The 15,036-nt window shown below is 56.9% G+C and overlaps 2 protein-coding genes across 5 annotated transcripts; both read left to right on the forward strand.

Annotated features, from left to right (window-relative positions):
- Positions 1-378: 378 nt before the first annotated feature.
- On the forward strand, positions 379-7,260 carry CSF3R (colony stimulating factor 3 receptor). 4 transcript variants are annotated; one of them, XM_086863631.1, is made up of 16 exons: positions 379-950; positions 1,751-1,846; positions 2,138-2,437; positions 2,523-2,646; positions 2,740-2,909; positions 3,619-3,773; positions 3,940-4,099; positions 4,328-4,410; positions 4,513-4,726; positions 4,907-5,095; positions 5,332-5,433; positions 5,693-5,839; positions 6,031-6,171; positions 6,305-6,395; positions 6,555-6,636; positions 6,738-7,260. In XM_086863631.1, the coding sequence occupies exons 2-16, from the start codon at positions 1,777-1,779 to the stop codon at positions 7,110-7,112; spliced, it is 2,403 nt and encodes an 800-aa protein (XP_086719757.1). In that variant the 5' UTR covers positions 379-950; positions 1,751-1,776; the 3' UTR covers positions 7,113-7,260. The 4 variants fall into 4 exon arrangements, with proteins under 4 accessions (XP_086719757.1, XP_086719760.1, XP_086719761.1 ...); XM_086863634.1 differs by lacking the exon at positions 5,332-5,433; XM_086863635.1 differs by lacking the exons at positions 6,555-6,636; positions 6,738-7,260 and adding an exon at positions 6,517-6,554.
- Positions 7,261-7,348: 88 nt separating this feature from the next.
- Positions 7,349-14,439, forward strand: MRPS15 (mitochondrial ribosomal protein S15). The gene is made up of 8 exons (XM_086863636.1): positions 7,349-7,813; positions 8,653-8,715; positions 9,322-9,397; positions 10,115-10,163; positions 10,687-10,771; positions 11,737-11,795; positions 12,974-13,165; positions 14,261-14,439. The coding sequence occupies exons 1-8, from the start codon at positions 7,738-7,740 to the stop codon at positions 14,399-14,401; spliced, it is 741 nt and encodes a 246-aa protein (XP_086719762.1). The 5' UTR covers positions 7,349-7,737; the 3' UTR covers positions 14,402-14,439.
- Positions 14,440-15,036: the final 597 nt, after the last annotated feature.

A 15,036-nucleotide genomic window follows, 5' to 3' on the forward strand; every position in this document is an offset into this window, starting at 1 on the left:
AGGAGGTAAAGCCAGATGTCCCCAGGCTGGTGTCCCACCACACTGAGACTCCCTGTTCCCAGGGGGCTGCTCTGCCCCCCCAGATTTTGGCAGCGCGGAGCTATGTGAGCACTGTAGCGTGCCATGGAGGCGAAACACCGCCCCAACCCCAGAGTAAACAGCTTTTTGCACAACAGCCGCCGTGGTTGCGAAGGCTGTGAGTGTGTGGAGGGTTGTGCAACCCTCTGTTTACCTCCCCTGCCAGCCCCATCCCACCAGACACGGGACTCCCCGCTGGGGCTGTGCTCCAGCCTGGCATGGGTGGGCGCAGCAGCTCGGCATGGCCCCAGGCAAGGAGCTGTTAAAATGAGTTAATGATCAGTACTGGGAGATACTGGTGGGAACATCATGTCATGGGCTGCCCTCAGACATCTTGCAGGCCGCTCACCCAGGGACAAGCTGGACTTCGTGGAGGATGGAAGATGTGAGCTGCTCCCAGGTGGCATCACAGTGCACTGGCAGCCACAGCTGCGTTTGCCTCCTGTCCCTTAAGTTGCTCATTCCCTAGCCCATGACTTCCCACCACCTTCACCAGCCCACGTTCCTCTGCCGTGTCCCCCAGGCCAGCCCGGTGGCCCCAAGGCAGTTGCAGTGAGGAACTGAGTGCCACATCCCGGCTGTGCCATGCCCGGCCCTGGAGCAGGCAGGGTGGAGGCCAGGTGCTGCTCGGGGTGTCCCCATCCCCTGGCCTTTCCTGTCTATGGCGAGCAAGTGGGTCGCAGACTTCAGGGAAGTGTTTTGCAATCACCTTCTTCAGAGCGTCACATCAACTAACGGCCCTGGTTTTGAGGAACTAACGGGGAAAGCAGCATGTTAACAAACAGGCTGAGCACAGAGCTGAGCGCCTGGAGCAGGCAGTGAGCAGCAGCTGGACACACCAGACACAGAGGAGAGGCAGGGATGGAGGCGAGGTAGGGATGGAGGTGAGGTAGGGGTGGGTGGGTGCGTGGTCCCACTGAGCAGCATCTGGTCTGTGGCTGCTCTGCCCTGTCCCCTGCCTAGGACAGCTGCACGTGCCAAGTGCTCAGGGGTGGCCGCTGTCCCACTTCCCACACTCGAGTGCTTCCCTCTGGATGTTGGCTTGGGGGGTGAGGAGCTGTGGGCACCTGGAGCTGGGCACAGTGTGAGCAGCCCCTCCTGGGTCCCAAACGCGTCTGGGACCCATCCAGGGCAGCGGATCCGGGCAGGGGCAGAGGCAGCCTCTGCTCCCAGGGCCATTCCAGCAGCAGGAGGGGGATGCAGCTGTCGGGGGCATCCGGGAGGGGAGCGGGCAGGACCCCGCAGCTCCGGCCAGTCCCGCTCTGCTGCTGTCGGTCATTCGCTTCCCTCTCCCAGCTTATCGCCCTCCGCCGCCTTCACCCGCCCTCAAACCGCAAATCTCTGCCCGGCAGCGGCTGGAGATAGTGGAGATAAACATCAGGCCGTGCCTGCGGCCGGGCACAGGGCGCTGTGCCCGGGATGGGGCGCGGGGCCGGTGACGGCGGTGTGGAAGGACCCGCGTCCCGGGTCTCTCCACTGCGCTTCCCACGCCGGCGGTGGCGGCGCCGAGCCGGGGGCGGAGGTGTCAGAAGGGCTGCGGGAAGGGCTGACGCTGACAGCGAAAGGACATTCTGCTCCAGGAAGCGCCAGTGACAATGGAGCCCGGCTCCTTCAGCCCACCTCGTCCCCAGCCGTCGCCGACCCCCAGGACAAGCCGCTTTCTCCGTTCCAGGTGATGCCAAAGGCACGGAGGAGACCATGGCCGGGTGCGGTGCTGGGACACCCTTCCTGCTGCAGCTCTCCCTGCTCCTGCTCCTCCACCTGGGCGGTGAGTGCGGTCCATCCTGTCCTGTCCCACAGCCACACATCCGCAGCAGCCTGCGCCTATCCGGGCTGCCTGGGGCCAGGGGCAGGAGGAACAGCGGCAGCACAGCAGGAGCGGGCAGGATAGGGCCTGGCACTTGCCGGTGGCTTGCCCAACGCTCGGCTCTTCCTCTCCACACATGGGGGGCCCGTCTAAGGGAAGAGGCTCCTCCCTATGTCCTGCCTGGCAGCTGAGGAGCGGAGATGGCTTTGTTACAGCTGTGCCCAGGATGTGAGATGTTTTTCCTGCCCACAGGGACGCTGGGCTGTGCCTCGGTGACTGTGGGCTCCCCCATTGTGCCCCTGGGCTCGGCTGTCACGGCATCCTGCACCGTCCAGAGAGAGCTCTGCCGCGGCTTGGAGCAGGGGAAGGTCCGGATCAGATGGATGCTGGACAACAAGCTTGTGGCTGGGAGCCAGCGCCAGGGTCCAGGGGGCACAGAGGTGTCCAACCTCACCCTGCCCCGGTTCAACCACACGCAGGCCAGGCTATGGTGCTGTGTGGAGTGGAACGGGACCAAGCAGCGCGTTGGCATGGCCGAGATCAGGGCGGGCTGTAAGTCTGCTGCCTCTACAGGTCACCCTCCTCCCCAGAAGGGACGGGCACTTGCTCAGGCTCTTTCCCGGCTGTTCTCCCCCAGACCCTCCTGCGAAGCCCCTCAACCTCAGCTGCGTCCTGAACCTCAGTGACTACGGGCTGACGTGCCAATGGGAGCAGGGAACCGACAGCCACCTCCCCACCAGCGTCGTGCTGAAGTGCACAGGGTAAGTTCCAGAACCACGGTCCCCTGCCAAACCCCATAGCAAGCCTCATCCTCTGCCAGAGGGACCCCGAGCCCACTGCTCGGTGTACCACAGGAGCAGAGCCCAGGAGGTGACGGGCTGCACCCCACGAGAAGGGCACAGCCACTGCACGGTGCCACGCCGGCTGCTGCAGCTGTACCGGCAAATGGAGATCTGGGTGTCTGCCACCAACGCCCTGGGCACGGCCGAGTCAGAGCATCTCTGCATCGATCCCATGGACGTGGGTGAGTGACAGTGCAGAGGTCAGGGGCCAGGGAAGCTCGTCAGCGGTGACAGGGGTATTAAAGTGACATTAAAGCGCGTCGGGCTTGAGGTCACATTTTACGGGCAGGTGCCATGATGAATGTCCTGCCGGGATGAGTCGGGTCCAGCGCCACATTACAGAGCGAGCAGAGCGTACGGTGGGTTATGAGCTGCCAGTTGACCTGCTGCACTCCACAGCTCCTGCAGCAATTGATTACCCATTTATTCAGCAGGTCTATTAATAATGGATCCAGTGCCTATAAACTATTTATAAAAGGAGCCTTCCCAGATGGAGACGCTGGTCCTCCCTGATCTGGGGCTGGGGAAGGGCTGCCCAGGAGCCAGCTAAGCCTTCCCACAGCTATGCCACACTCTCACCCTCGAGCAGACCCAAATGTGGGGTGTTCCAGACAGCAGCCCCATGGAATCTGTTTTCTCTGCATAGGCATTAATGCAGAGCTGTGCCAGTGTTGCACTCACAAGCATTACTCCCTCCCAAGAAGAAGCACACACAGGCTCCTGTCCTTTGCCACCAGCCATTCTCCTAAATGTTTTGGGGTGGTTTCCCCCCATTTCTTCCTGCAGCACCCTGGCTGCAGCTCCTGGCATGAACAACAGGCGCATGTGAGGTCATGGCTCTGGGTGCTGCCCACCACACACCTCTCCAACTCTCCCCTGCTCTCCCCACAGCCAAGCTGGACCCCCCAACCCTGCAGAGCATCCAGTCTATCCCCTTCCAGACCGACTGCATCACCCTGGCCTGGGATTTGGCATGGGGCACAGAGCATATGGAGCTGCAGTGTGAGCTGCGATACCGGGCACCCGAGGACTCTGCCTGGGCCCTGGTGAGTGCTGCTGAGGCAGGAGCCAGGACCCTCCCTCTGCTCCAAGCAGTGAGAACGGAAGGGTCCCCATGTGAGTGGGACAGCAAGGTGTCCCCTCACACCCACACCAGGGCCAGCCCCTGCCCGAGGCAGGAGCCAGCACAGCCCTCGTTCCGGCTGCCACCAGGTCACCGGCATCAGTGGCCGGGCAGGCACTGCACAGCGCTGCGGCTTCCTCTTCGGCACACAGTACCACTTCCAGATGCGGTGCCAGCGGAATTCAGCATCGGCATTGGCTCACTGGAGTGAGTGGAGCCCATGCAGGAGCTACACCACCCACGAGAAAGGTGAGTGTGAGTCACCCAGGGGGTCCCCTCTGCCTGAGCAGGTGGCACAGAGCTGGGGACACACAGCACAGCGCTGGTGACACACAGCACAGCCATGGGGACACACGGCACAGCGCTGGGGACACATGGCACAGTGCTGGGGAGACACAGCACAACCCTGGAGACACACAGCACAGCACTGGGGACATAGTCACCCTCTCACCTTCTGCCATCCTGCTCCCACTGCAGCCCCCACAGGGAAGCTGGATGCGTGGTGGGGGGCTGAGCCGGCCGGGACAGGGGGGTGGCTGGAGGTGCAGCTGCGCTGGAAGGTGAGCAGGGGCTGGGAGGGGGGCGCGGGAGCTGCCGGGGCATTGCCCTGGGGCCTGAGATCCCCACAGGGACTGACACCCACACACCCTGCCCGCACCCAGGCCCCACAGCAGCAGGAAGCCAACGGGCGAGTGCTGGGCTACCGCGTCACCCTGAGCCCCCGGAGGAGGGGCAGGGACCCCCCCACCGTCTGCAACACCACCCACACCCAGTGCAACTTCTCGGTGCCCGTGGGGACCAGGAGGGTCTATCTCTCAGCCTACAACGCCGCCGGCGAGTCGGCACCGACTGAGGTCGTCCTCCTGGAGAGGAAAGGTGAGGCCAGTGCCCGAAACCTCCTCCGAGTGTTCCCCGGGGCTCTACTCCCCCCGAGCAGGCTGGCATGGCATGCACGGCCAGGGCAAGGAGAGGGCAGACTGCAAACCTGGGCGCACAGAGGGTGATGTGGGAGAGGTGCTCCCCTCTTCCACCATCCCGGCTGCTTGTCCCGTGCAGGTCAGCCCCTGGCAGGGCTCCGGGCCGTGCCCGGGGGCGAGCACAGCCTCTGGGTGCACTGGGAGGCACCGCTGGTCCCAGTGACCGCCTACATCCTGGAGTGGCAGCGGGTGACAGTAGAGCCTGGGCACTGCAGCGCATTCTGGCAGATGGAGCATGACAGGGCAGCCACCACAGCTCTTATCCAGGGTAAGTGGGGGCTGCCAGGGGGTCCTGACCCCCTGGTCAGCTGTCCCAGGGGGCTGGCACCCATCCTGACCAAACCAGGACCAAGCCCTGCCCCCAGCCCACTCCCCACCCTCCCTCCTTCCTCTGGATCCACCCCTGGCATAGGTAGGCTGGCATCGTGGGGCAGGGCCGGCGCAGCTCTGGGGTCTCAGCAGCCAGTGACCTGAACTCCCAGCCCCATCTGCTCTCCATTGTAGATGGCATCGAGCCTTTCCAGCGGTACAACATATCTCTGTACCCCCTCTACGAGAGCACTGTGGGGGTGCCCGTGCACACCACAGCCTATTCCCAGCAGAAGGGTACGTATGAAGGGTGCCCCACCACCAAGACTTGGCCCCTTCCAAGAGGAAGAATGACCTTTTCCCCGTGTACGCCTAACGCAGGGGCTGTAGTAAAGAGCTCAGTTTGGGGGCTGGATTTGTCTCAGCTCTGAGTGTGCTCTCAGCTCCCCTACAGCATGGGCAGGTCGTGATTCCCACACTTTGGGAGTGGAACCCTCCACCCGAGGCAGTGGCTCTGCTCAGCACTTGGTCCCCCCCCTTGTTCTGCTTTTTCCAGCACCATCCCATGCCCCAAAACTTCACCTGAAGAGGATCAGCAAGTCAGAGGCCGAGCTGTGCTGGGAGTCACTGCCAGTGGACATGCAGAACGGCTTCATCACCAGCTACACGATCTTTTGGGCCAACAGGATCGCTGACCTGGCCAGTGAGTCCTGCCCGCAGGACCACTGACTTTGCCCTCTGTCCCATCTCAATGTGCCGGGTGGAGTCCCTGTGTCCTTCTCAGAGAGGGTCAGGGAGTTTTATGGGTCCCTCCTAGGGCTCCCCACCAGCAGAGACCTGAGGGGCTGTACAGGGGGGGGATTCTGCCACACCAACAGCCCCATGTGTCCCCAGGTGCCACCGTGAATACTTCCCTCAGCTCCTTTGTCATCCGGGGCCTGAAGCCATCGACCCTGTACAAGGTGCACATCATGGCATCCACAGCTGCTGGCAGCACCAACGGCACCAGCCTGACCCTGGTGACCAAAGTGCTGGGTGAGGGCTGCAGCCACCCAGGGTGGGGGCAAGTGGGAGGGGACCTACAGCCCCCAGTCCTGCCCTGGCCTTGTGGCATAGCACAGCTGGAGGTGCCCACTGCAGTTCCCTGTGACCCTGTCCTGCTTCCCAGATGACACCGAGATCCAGTTCCTCTTCCTGACCCTGGGGCTGGTCTTCGTTGTGCTCATGGTGTTGCTCATCTGCTTCCAGAAGAACGAGCGGTGAGTAGCAGAGCCCCAGCCCAGGCTGGGCTGCTGGTGGGACAGGGTGGCCCTTGCGAGGTGCTGACATCTCGCCGGGAGCTTGGTGGGAGCCAGTCCAGCACTGAGGCCACCATTCCAGCCCGCCTCGCTGAGTGCCTTCATCCCCGTGGTCCCCAGGATGAAGGAGCAGCTCTGGCCCAGTGTCCCCGACCCCGCCAACAGCAGCCTGGGCAAGTGGGTGCCAGCAGCGGTGCCGCAGGTGAGCCCGGGCGGCTCTTCTCAGTCCCCACCCAGCACATGGCCCCTGTGAGGGACAGCAGGGGCAGATGGCACTGGCAGTGACCTCCCGCTTGTCCCCAGGAGCCGCTCCAGGTCCTCGTCTCGAGGGAGCCCGGCCCGGCCGGCATCTCCACGGTCACTGTGCTGGAAGGGGAACCGGGGAAGGAACAGCCCGTCCTGGCCGCCGCCCCGCCGGCGCTGCCCCGGCCCTACGTGCGGCAGGAGGGTCCCGAGGAGCCCGTGCAGTACGCGCGGGTGGGAGCCGCGGGGTACCGGGGGCAGCGGCTGCTGCCCGAGCCTGGTCCCTGGTTCTACGAGAACCTGCGAGGCCGCGGGGACGGCGGCGGCGGCGCGGGGGACTGGGAGTTCCTGGAGGAGCCTCCCGCCACCTTCCCGCTGCTGCAGGGGCTCCGCATCGGCGGGGCCGAGGAACTGCACGAGTGCCGGGCGGACTAGAGCGGGATGGAGCCGGGCAGCGACACCGGCTCCGACAGCGGGGTTCCAGCCGCACCCCGGGGCGCCTCCGGGCCCCACCCCGCTCTGTGTGTGTGTCCCGAACCGACCGTCTCTCTCTCTGAAATAAACGGGGACGTGCTGAGAGCAACCCGGGCGCGTCTGCGGGAGGGGATGGGGACGGGGACGGGAAGTGGGACCGGGAAAAGGACGGGAACCGGGTCCGGGAACGGGGACGGGAATAGGACGGGAACCAGGAGCAGGACCGGGACAGGAGCAGGACCGGGACGGGACCGAGACAGGGATGGAGATAGGGATAGGGATGGGACCGAGACTGAAATCGGACTGGGATCGGGGCTGGGACGAGGACAAGAACGAGGACGGGGACAGGTAGGGGACGAAACCGATACGGGGACGGAGATGGAAATGGAGATGGGGACGGGACCTGGACGGGGACAGGAGTCGGACTGGGAAGGGTCCGGGGCCGGGACGAAGACGGGGAGGGGACCAGAATCCGGGGCGGCTATCGATGAGCTCGGCGTTCGCTTCCCCGCCCTGTCTCGGCACTCGGCAGACGTGCCTGGGCAAGATGGCGGCGCCCATGGTGGCGTGTCGGTGAGCGCGGGCTATGCTGGTGCTGCTGGGCCGCGGCCTGGCCGGGCTGGCCCGCGCCGGGGCCGCCGTGCTGGGCAAGGCAGAGCCCGGTGAGGGGCACGGGGGCTCGGGAGGCCGCAGGGAGGGAGGGAGGGCGGAAAGGGAAACGGACCTCGCTGGAGGAACTGGGGAACGGCCGGAGCCGGGGTGGGAGCTGAAGATGCGGGAAAGGGGCGGTCTCGGGGTGGCCGGGATCCACACAGGGGGCCACACACCGGCCTCATGGTCTGTGCCCCCTGAAACCAGACAAGGAGCCGGGTGACCTTGGGGGTCCCCGCGGTACGGCTGGGGAGGGGGCGCGGGCAGTCCGGGGTCCCTCGGAACGGCGGGGGCGAGCGGGGGTGGCCGAGCCGGGCACAGGCGGATGGCCTGAAGCAGGTCCTGATTCCAGCAGCAGGGCCCTGGGAGAGCAGCTGGAAAAGTTCTTGAAAGGTCAAAGAATGACGAAGTCTCGGCTGGTGATGAATATTCGCGTCTGTACCGAGCTGTGTCAGACAAAGGTTGTCCCCACCCCTAAGCTCTGACACCGGGGTGGTCGGCAGCAGCCCCTCCACTTGGCTAATGAGATTGAGTTAATTCAGCAGTTAAAACCCTCTAAATGAACACATTTGCCCGGGGGAGCCCTCACACTCTGCTCAGTGTGTGCAGTCTGTTGTGCTGCCCCACCCTCGGCATTTGCTCGCTCTCAAGCAGCGCAGCTTGTTTGTTCTAGCACCGTGTGAGAGCAAGACTGAACTATCACATGCTCCTCTGGGACTAAAGATCTGCCTGGTCACTGATCACCCCCAAGTCTCAGTGCTCTGACCCTATGCAGACCAAGAAGTATTTGATGTGTACAGAGCTGGAGAAGGGCACACAGATCTGTTATCTTTCTGTTTCTTCCATCCAGCCTGCAATCCTGTGCTCCAGGCAGCCAGGGGCTATGCCAGACCTGTGACAAAGAAGAAGAAAGGTATGTCAGGATCCACAGGAGCAAATGTTTTGCTGTTGACATGCTCAGAGCTATACCCTCATGGCACAGAAATCATTCCAGAAATAGTTCCTTGCAAGCTCAGGAGTTACTCAGAAGATTCCCCTCCTCCTGAATGTGGAGAAATGAACAATTGTCAGTAGCAGGAGATCTGTGAGGATGTTGGGGCCCTGGCACAGGGTGCCCATAGAAGCTGTAGCTGCCCCTGGATCCCTGGAAGTGTCCAAGGCCAGGCTGGATGTGGCTTGGAGCAGCCTGAGACAGTGGGAGGTGTTCTGCCCATGGCAGGGAATGGAATCAGATGGGTGTTAAGGTCCCTTGCAGCACAGATTCTTTTGGTATTCTGTGATCTCTGAGCTCAGTGGATTTTTGTAAATACATACACACCAAATTCTAAATCCAGAGTGCTGAAGGGAAAAGACTGAACCTATTTTTTTCTCTCAGTTCCCGCCCTCTTGGCTGGATCTGCTCAGTTCTTATTTGGAGCACATGGCCAGTTTCTTTCAGAACATGTTTCCTCTGATCTGGTTTGCAAGGTCAGAGCTCTGACTTTGTCCTTCTCTTCCTCAAATGTTTATCTCCTTGTAGACACCCCCAGCCATCTGGATGACCTTCCTCCCAGCATGCTGAAGAAGGATTATGCCAATCTCCCAGTAATGAACAGGTAAAACCAGGGAGAGAGAATGGCTGCTCTTTCCAGGGGTTTGTATCTTACATATAACCATGGTATGTGGAATCTGTCACCTGCTCACTAATTATTAATGCTCTGTGGGACAAAAATTGCAAAGTCCGTTTGAAAGTCAAATTTTCAGACACAGACAGTGGTCAGGGCTTGATTGTTCACTCCGTGTGAGATCAAGTGCTGGTTGCCCACATCGTCTGTGGGCTTTGTAGTCCATAAGAAATGAAAAGGAAAATAACCTTGAATTACTAGAAACAGTCATCTTGCAAATAATCTGTGCCTGTCTTGAACTCAGGTGATGGAGAGTGTCATTAAAAAACTCAGCATGAATTCAGCTGTTGCTGAATTTGGGCTCTGGGGCTCAGCACTGCTGTGCTCTGATGCAGAGCTGCTCGTGTGTGGTGCAGGGAGGGCCCCCAGTGGCTTGACTGTGACTTTTCACTGCTCTCTGAAGGAACCAGTCTTAAATATTTTTGCAGCAAAACTACTCAATACTCCTGTAATCTGAGCCATGATTTTGCTTAGGAAAGTGAACACTGGTTCATGGTTGCCAGGTTTGGGAAGGGAGGAGAGTCCCTGTAAATTTGTAGAGTAAATTAAAGCTGAGAAAAGCAAGTATGTTCCAAAGAACCTGAGTTCATTTCTGGTGTTAAATAGACTTGTTCCTGGTTTATAAGCTAATTTGCCATCTCCTTGCAGTGTGGATGATGTAGTGAAACGGCTGCTGTCCCTGGAAATGGCAAGTCAGGTCAGTGTCATTCTGCTTGCTTGGAAAAAAACAGATTTAATGAACACCTTCATGTGAGACTTGTCTATGTTGTTAAATATCTTTCATTTATTGTATTTTTAAGTGACTGTAAATATGGGGTGATGAAATACAGTGGTAAGTCTGATTTGCTCTTAAAATTTATCGCACTAAAGTGGTAACAGTTGCATATTAAAATGAGAGAAGATAGTATTCAGGGGTGACAGGGCACTGAGTTCTGATGCTGCGTGTGGCTGACCCCCTTTGTTCCAGAAACCATTGCACTGGACAGCAGATGTCCTTCAGGTTATTTGTACTTTCCATATGCCCAGAAAACAAACAGGTAGGAAAGTGGCACAAAGATCTCTATGCCATTCCTCTGTGCTTGCCACTTCATCTTAAAAGTATGTAAAAGCCCTGAGTAAAGGTCTGAATTGCAAAGCCTTTGTCTGGGTGTTTGGGAAGAGAGCTGTCTCCGACCTCCAGTGTTCTGGGACAGTGACAACCTCTTTTCTGTGACCCACAGAAAGAGAAGATGAAGGTAAAGATACAGCAGCTGGTGGAGAAGGTCAGGAGGTCTCCCAATGACAATGGCTCCTTTGAGGTGCAAGGCAAGTTAAAAAAGGGAAGGGTATTGTTGGCAGATGAAACATCTCTGCTATTCAGCTGTTCCCACCCCAGCACTTCCAGCTTGCTGTATAACTCAGGAGAATCTCCTCCAGGAGTGCTGCTGAGAGGCAGGTAGCCTGCAGGATGCCCTGCATGACTGCTCCAGGTCTGGAGGTGTTGCAGAGGCTGCTGGGGTGCTTCCAAATTCCCTCTCCACATCCACACTCCAAAGGCAGTGTGCATTATTCTGCTTGTAGCGCTTCTGTGACATGAAGCACTGAGCTGCAGCTGTTACCAGAATGAACCAAATTCAGCCATGGAACCCAGATTTTCCCCTGCATCAGAGAGCTGTGGCTGAAGCACAGCGGGGACAGTGCAGGGACAAAGGCCATGTTGCACTGACCAACACTGACAACTCCTTTGTCATCAGTAAAGACCTTAGGATGCCACCACCCCCTCCTTCTAGAGCCCAAAATCCCAAAGACCTGGCTGCTGCCCTTGGAAAAAAAAACCTTTATTGCTGTCTGCTCCCCCAGAGCTTAAATCCCATGAGGTGAAATAAATGTCAAATCACTGGGAATTGAATGAGTGCAAGAGGAATAAATTCACAGATTAATTTATATGATGTGTTGCTAAAATCTTATCCTCTAATTTAGCAGCCTCGTAACACTCACAGCTGTGCAAGCTGTGTGTTGTTTGTTGTGCTCTGTGTTGTGGGCAGGGGCTGCTTTGGGCAGTGTTTGCTGTGGGCAGTGCTTGTTGTGGGCAATGTTTGTTTTGCTGCTGTGGGCAGTGTCTTTTTCGTGGGCAGTCCCTGCCCACAGCACAGAGCACAACAAACTGTGTGCTGCTGTGGGGACCTGCAGGGGCAGCAGTGCTCAGCTGGCAGCTTGAGGCAAAGCAGATTATCCTGGATCACCTGGGAAAGCTGCTGCTCTCACACAGCTTCTCTCTCTGGCCTTTACAGTTGCTATTTTGACTGCCAGGATACGCACACTCGAGGAGCACCTCCAGAGGCATCCCAAGGTAACTCGGGGATCTGAGCCTACACACAGCAGCTGCTCAGGTGGTTTGCTCAGTTTATAATGAAAGGATTTTAATCCTGAGGATTATGGCTTTCCTAAGGAGGTTTATAAAATAGTTACAGCTGTTCCCTGGTGCTAGTGTGAGGAGCTGCTGGCTCAGGCACAGCTGGGATTCTGGCCGACTCTGGTCTGTATTCTGGTTTGTTACTGTAGTGGAGGAAATGGCTGAGCAGATTCCTTTGGGCAGAGTTGAGCTCCATTTCTCTTTGCTGCAGATGTGTCTTCACCACTTAGTTTTCTCTAATTAATGAATGCAGCTGCAGTAATAAAGAGCAAAGTCTGTGCTTGGTCTGCTCATGGAAATGTTTGGTGGGCAACACTGTGTGAATGTCCCACTCCCCTGCCTGCAGCTATCTGGGTTCAGGCCCAAATTTGAGACATCTCAACTGAATTTATGTACATAAAACAGATACCAAAGATTCTTTATGAAGGACAATAGGTGAGAAATGGATTGATAACTGCATTTGAAAGAAGTACATAATTGTTACTCATGAAAACTTGAAGGGTACAAGAGAATAGAATTGACCTTTTTATTACAAGCCAGAAGCTGTGCCAAGTGTTACAGTGAAGTTGGACCTTTTGGAATTCCTTGGCTGAAGCCTGTTCTTTACACAAATCACTCATATAGGACACGGAGATGTCTCCTGTGAGGGATTGCCCTGACTGGTGTTGCTCAGGCTACGCTTGTGCCCTTGCAGAGAACAACCAGTCAGAGCCAAGTCACAGATTATTTTCATATTTCATTTCTGACAAAACAGAGGTAAATGCTTGTGTTATTCTGAAGCAGCACACTTCAAGAGAAGCAGGTTTTAGCCAGAAGATATTCCCTGCAGCTTTGGCACAGCCTGAAACTATACACAAGCTGAAAACTGTCTTCTGGGAAGGTGAAGGTGCAGCCATGGAAGGGAGAAAGAAATTCCAGTGCAAAGTAAATTATATCTCCTTGGATCAGCTTGTGCTGACCTGATGTACTAGCAGCATCTGCCAACAGAAGTTGTCCTAAGACTCTGTCCTTAACCTGATCATTCACTTTCAGCCTAGATCTGGTCTGTTCTCATTAATTTATTGGAATGGCAGGACCATCTTCCTGCAGTGGCGTGAACGTTGGGTGCTTTGCAGGACAAAAGCAACCGCCGGTTCATGCTGATGGACCTGGACCGGCGGAGGAAGATGCTGGGGTACCTGCGCCGGGTCAACTACAGCACCTTTGAGAACACCTGCAAACAGCTGGGCATCCAGTACAGCCCCCCGCAGCCCTACACCCGCCACGTCACCAAGCGCTGGCTGGTCAAGAAGGCTTTATGCATCAAGGTATGGAGCAGGCTGGACAGGGAAAAACACCCTCACTAGAAGTTAGAGGTGACTGATAGCCAAGTCCTCTTAAGCCAGAGGACTTTGGACTTTGATCCTGTCTGTAGAGAGCTGCTTGAGCTCAGCCAAGAGCTCTGTGGGGACATTGGTGTCATGGGCACTGACACATGCTGTACTCAGGTACTTCAGGTTGTGTTAGACACGAGATAGGAGCGTGGATTCAGTTACAGCAGGCAGAGGTATTATCAGAAGGGTTTATTTCAGGGTTTTTCAGTCCCTTTTAGAAGGTGTTCCAGTACAGGTTTAACATGATTGGTAAATCATGTTAAATCATGTCTCATCCCATTGGTGGGACAAGACAAAACACTTAACACAGCTGTACAATATTGTTTTGGGAACCAAAAACCTATTTACAAAAAACAGTCCTTGAGGAAGAAATGTTCTCAAGAAACTTTCCCTTGGGAACAGATCAGCCATTGACAGGCTGAAAACTCTCTCAGACTTAGAAAATCATGTCCACAAGGTTGGGCCATTGGTTTGCTCAAAAATTCAAACCACTGAAATAATTCAATTTATTATTCAAACCTTTTTTCTCAAATCCTGGTATGGGAACTGACATGTGATATAATTTGATGGCAGTTTGGAACAGAGACATGGGTGCACCCACTGTCTGCCCTGATTTGCTCAGAATAGATGAGTGTAACTGCTGTATGCAGTAGATCTTGGTATAACTGAGCAGAACGAAAAGCTGGACATGCCTTAGGTTTGTAAATCCTGAATTTCAGTCAGATTGAATTATAACCAAAGGACTGGACCAAAGGTGTCCAAGGAATGACTGGACATAGCACTCAGTGCTCTGGTCTGGTTGACAAGGTGGGGATCAGGTTGGATTCTGTCATCTCAGAAGCCTTTTCCAACCTGAATGATTCAGTGATTGGCTGAGTGGCTGTAACAGAATAATCTCAGATAGTTGCCTGGAACAAGGAAGGCACAGAGGGAGGATTTGATCTGGCTCCTGCTGGAACCACTCTTCCTGCAGCAGACAGCCTGGGGAGCAGCTCTGCAGGCAGCTTTATCTCTCTCCTACTTCCGCAGGTGTACCAGGAGAAGCAGAAGCTGAAAGCAGCTGAGAGACGGAAGCAGAGGAGAGAGAGGCAGGCAAGAGCAAGGACTGCACGGGAACAGCAGGAAAAGCAGGTGCAGGAGAAGCAGGCACAGGAGGGGACGCCTGTGTAGTGGCACAGCCAGGCTGACAATAAACACCTGCCCAAAGACCTCAAGCCTCTTTGCTTATGTGGTGTGGTCTGCGCCCTTCTGAGCACCTGGGAAGGGCAGTGGGTGATTTAAATGGTTTAGAAGTTTAATTTCAGGCCGAGTGCTGGGCAGGTTGGTCTGTGAGAGGACCTGTGGGCTCCAGCATTACCTTGCAGCTCTGTTAGTAGGAACAGCTCAAGTGCTGCCTGTGTCCTGTCAGCACAGCGAGTCCAGAGGTTTGCACTGTCACATTTTCTTAAAATGTGAAACTTAAGACATATAGATTGAACCTTATGAATAAATTCTTCCCTGTGAGGGTGGAGAGGCCCTGGCACAGGTTGCCCAGAGAAGCTGTGGCTGCCCCATTGCTCAAGGCCAGGTTGGATTGAGCTTGGAGCAACCTGGGATAGTGGGAGGTGTCCCTGCCCATGGCAGGGCGTGGAACTGGCTGGGCTTTAAGGTCCCTTCTAACCCAAACCATTCTTCTTGTGCTGGAGCCGTGCCTGTGCCTTGGGATGATCCACACAGGGACTGGGACAATGCGCACATGGATTGGGACGCTCCACACACAGACAGGGATGATGGCACACAGCTAGGGATGATGAAGGCACACAGGG

The sequence above is a fragment of the Cyanistes caeruleus genome, chromosome 26, assembly GCF_971803275.1.
Source record: "Cyanistes caeruleus chromosome 26, bCyaCae1.hap1.1, whole genome shotgun sequence".
Taxonomy (NCBI): domain Eukaryota; kingdom Metazoa; phylum Chordata; class Aves; order Passeriformes; family Paridae; genus Cyanistes; species Cyanistes caeruleus.

Bases quoted from the DNA above. Each gene is read 5' to 3' on its own strand.
- CSF3R (XM_086863631.1), top strand. From the start codon at position 1,777: ATGGCCGGGTGCGGTGCTGGGACACCCTTCCTGCTGCAGCTCTCCCTG. The intron at 2,647-2,739 runs GTAAGTTCCAGA...GGTGTACCACAG, and splicing joins GTCGTGCTGAAGTGCACAGG to GAGCAGAGCCCAGGAGGTGA. The intron at 4,100-4,327 runs GTGAGTGTGAGT...CTCCCACTGCAG, and splicing joins CTACACCACCCACGAGAAAG to CCCCCACAGGGAAGCTGGAT.
- MRPS15 (XM_086863636.1), top strand. From the start codon at position 7,738: ATGCTGGTGCTGCTGGGCCGCGGCCTGGCCGGGCTGGCCCGCGCCGGG. The intron at 7,814-8,652 runs GTGAGGGGCACG...TCTTCCATCCAG, and splicing joins GCTGGGCAAGGCAGAGCCCG to CCTGCAATCCTGTGCTCCAG. The intron at 9,398-10,114 runs GTAAAACCAGGG...ATCTCCTTGCAG, and splicing joins AATCTCCCAGTAATGAACAG to TGTGGATGATGTAGTGAAAC.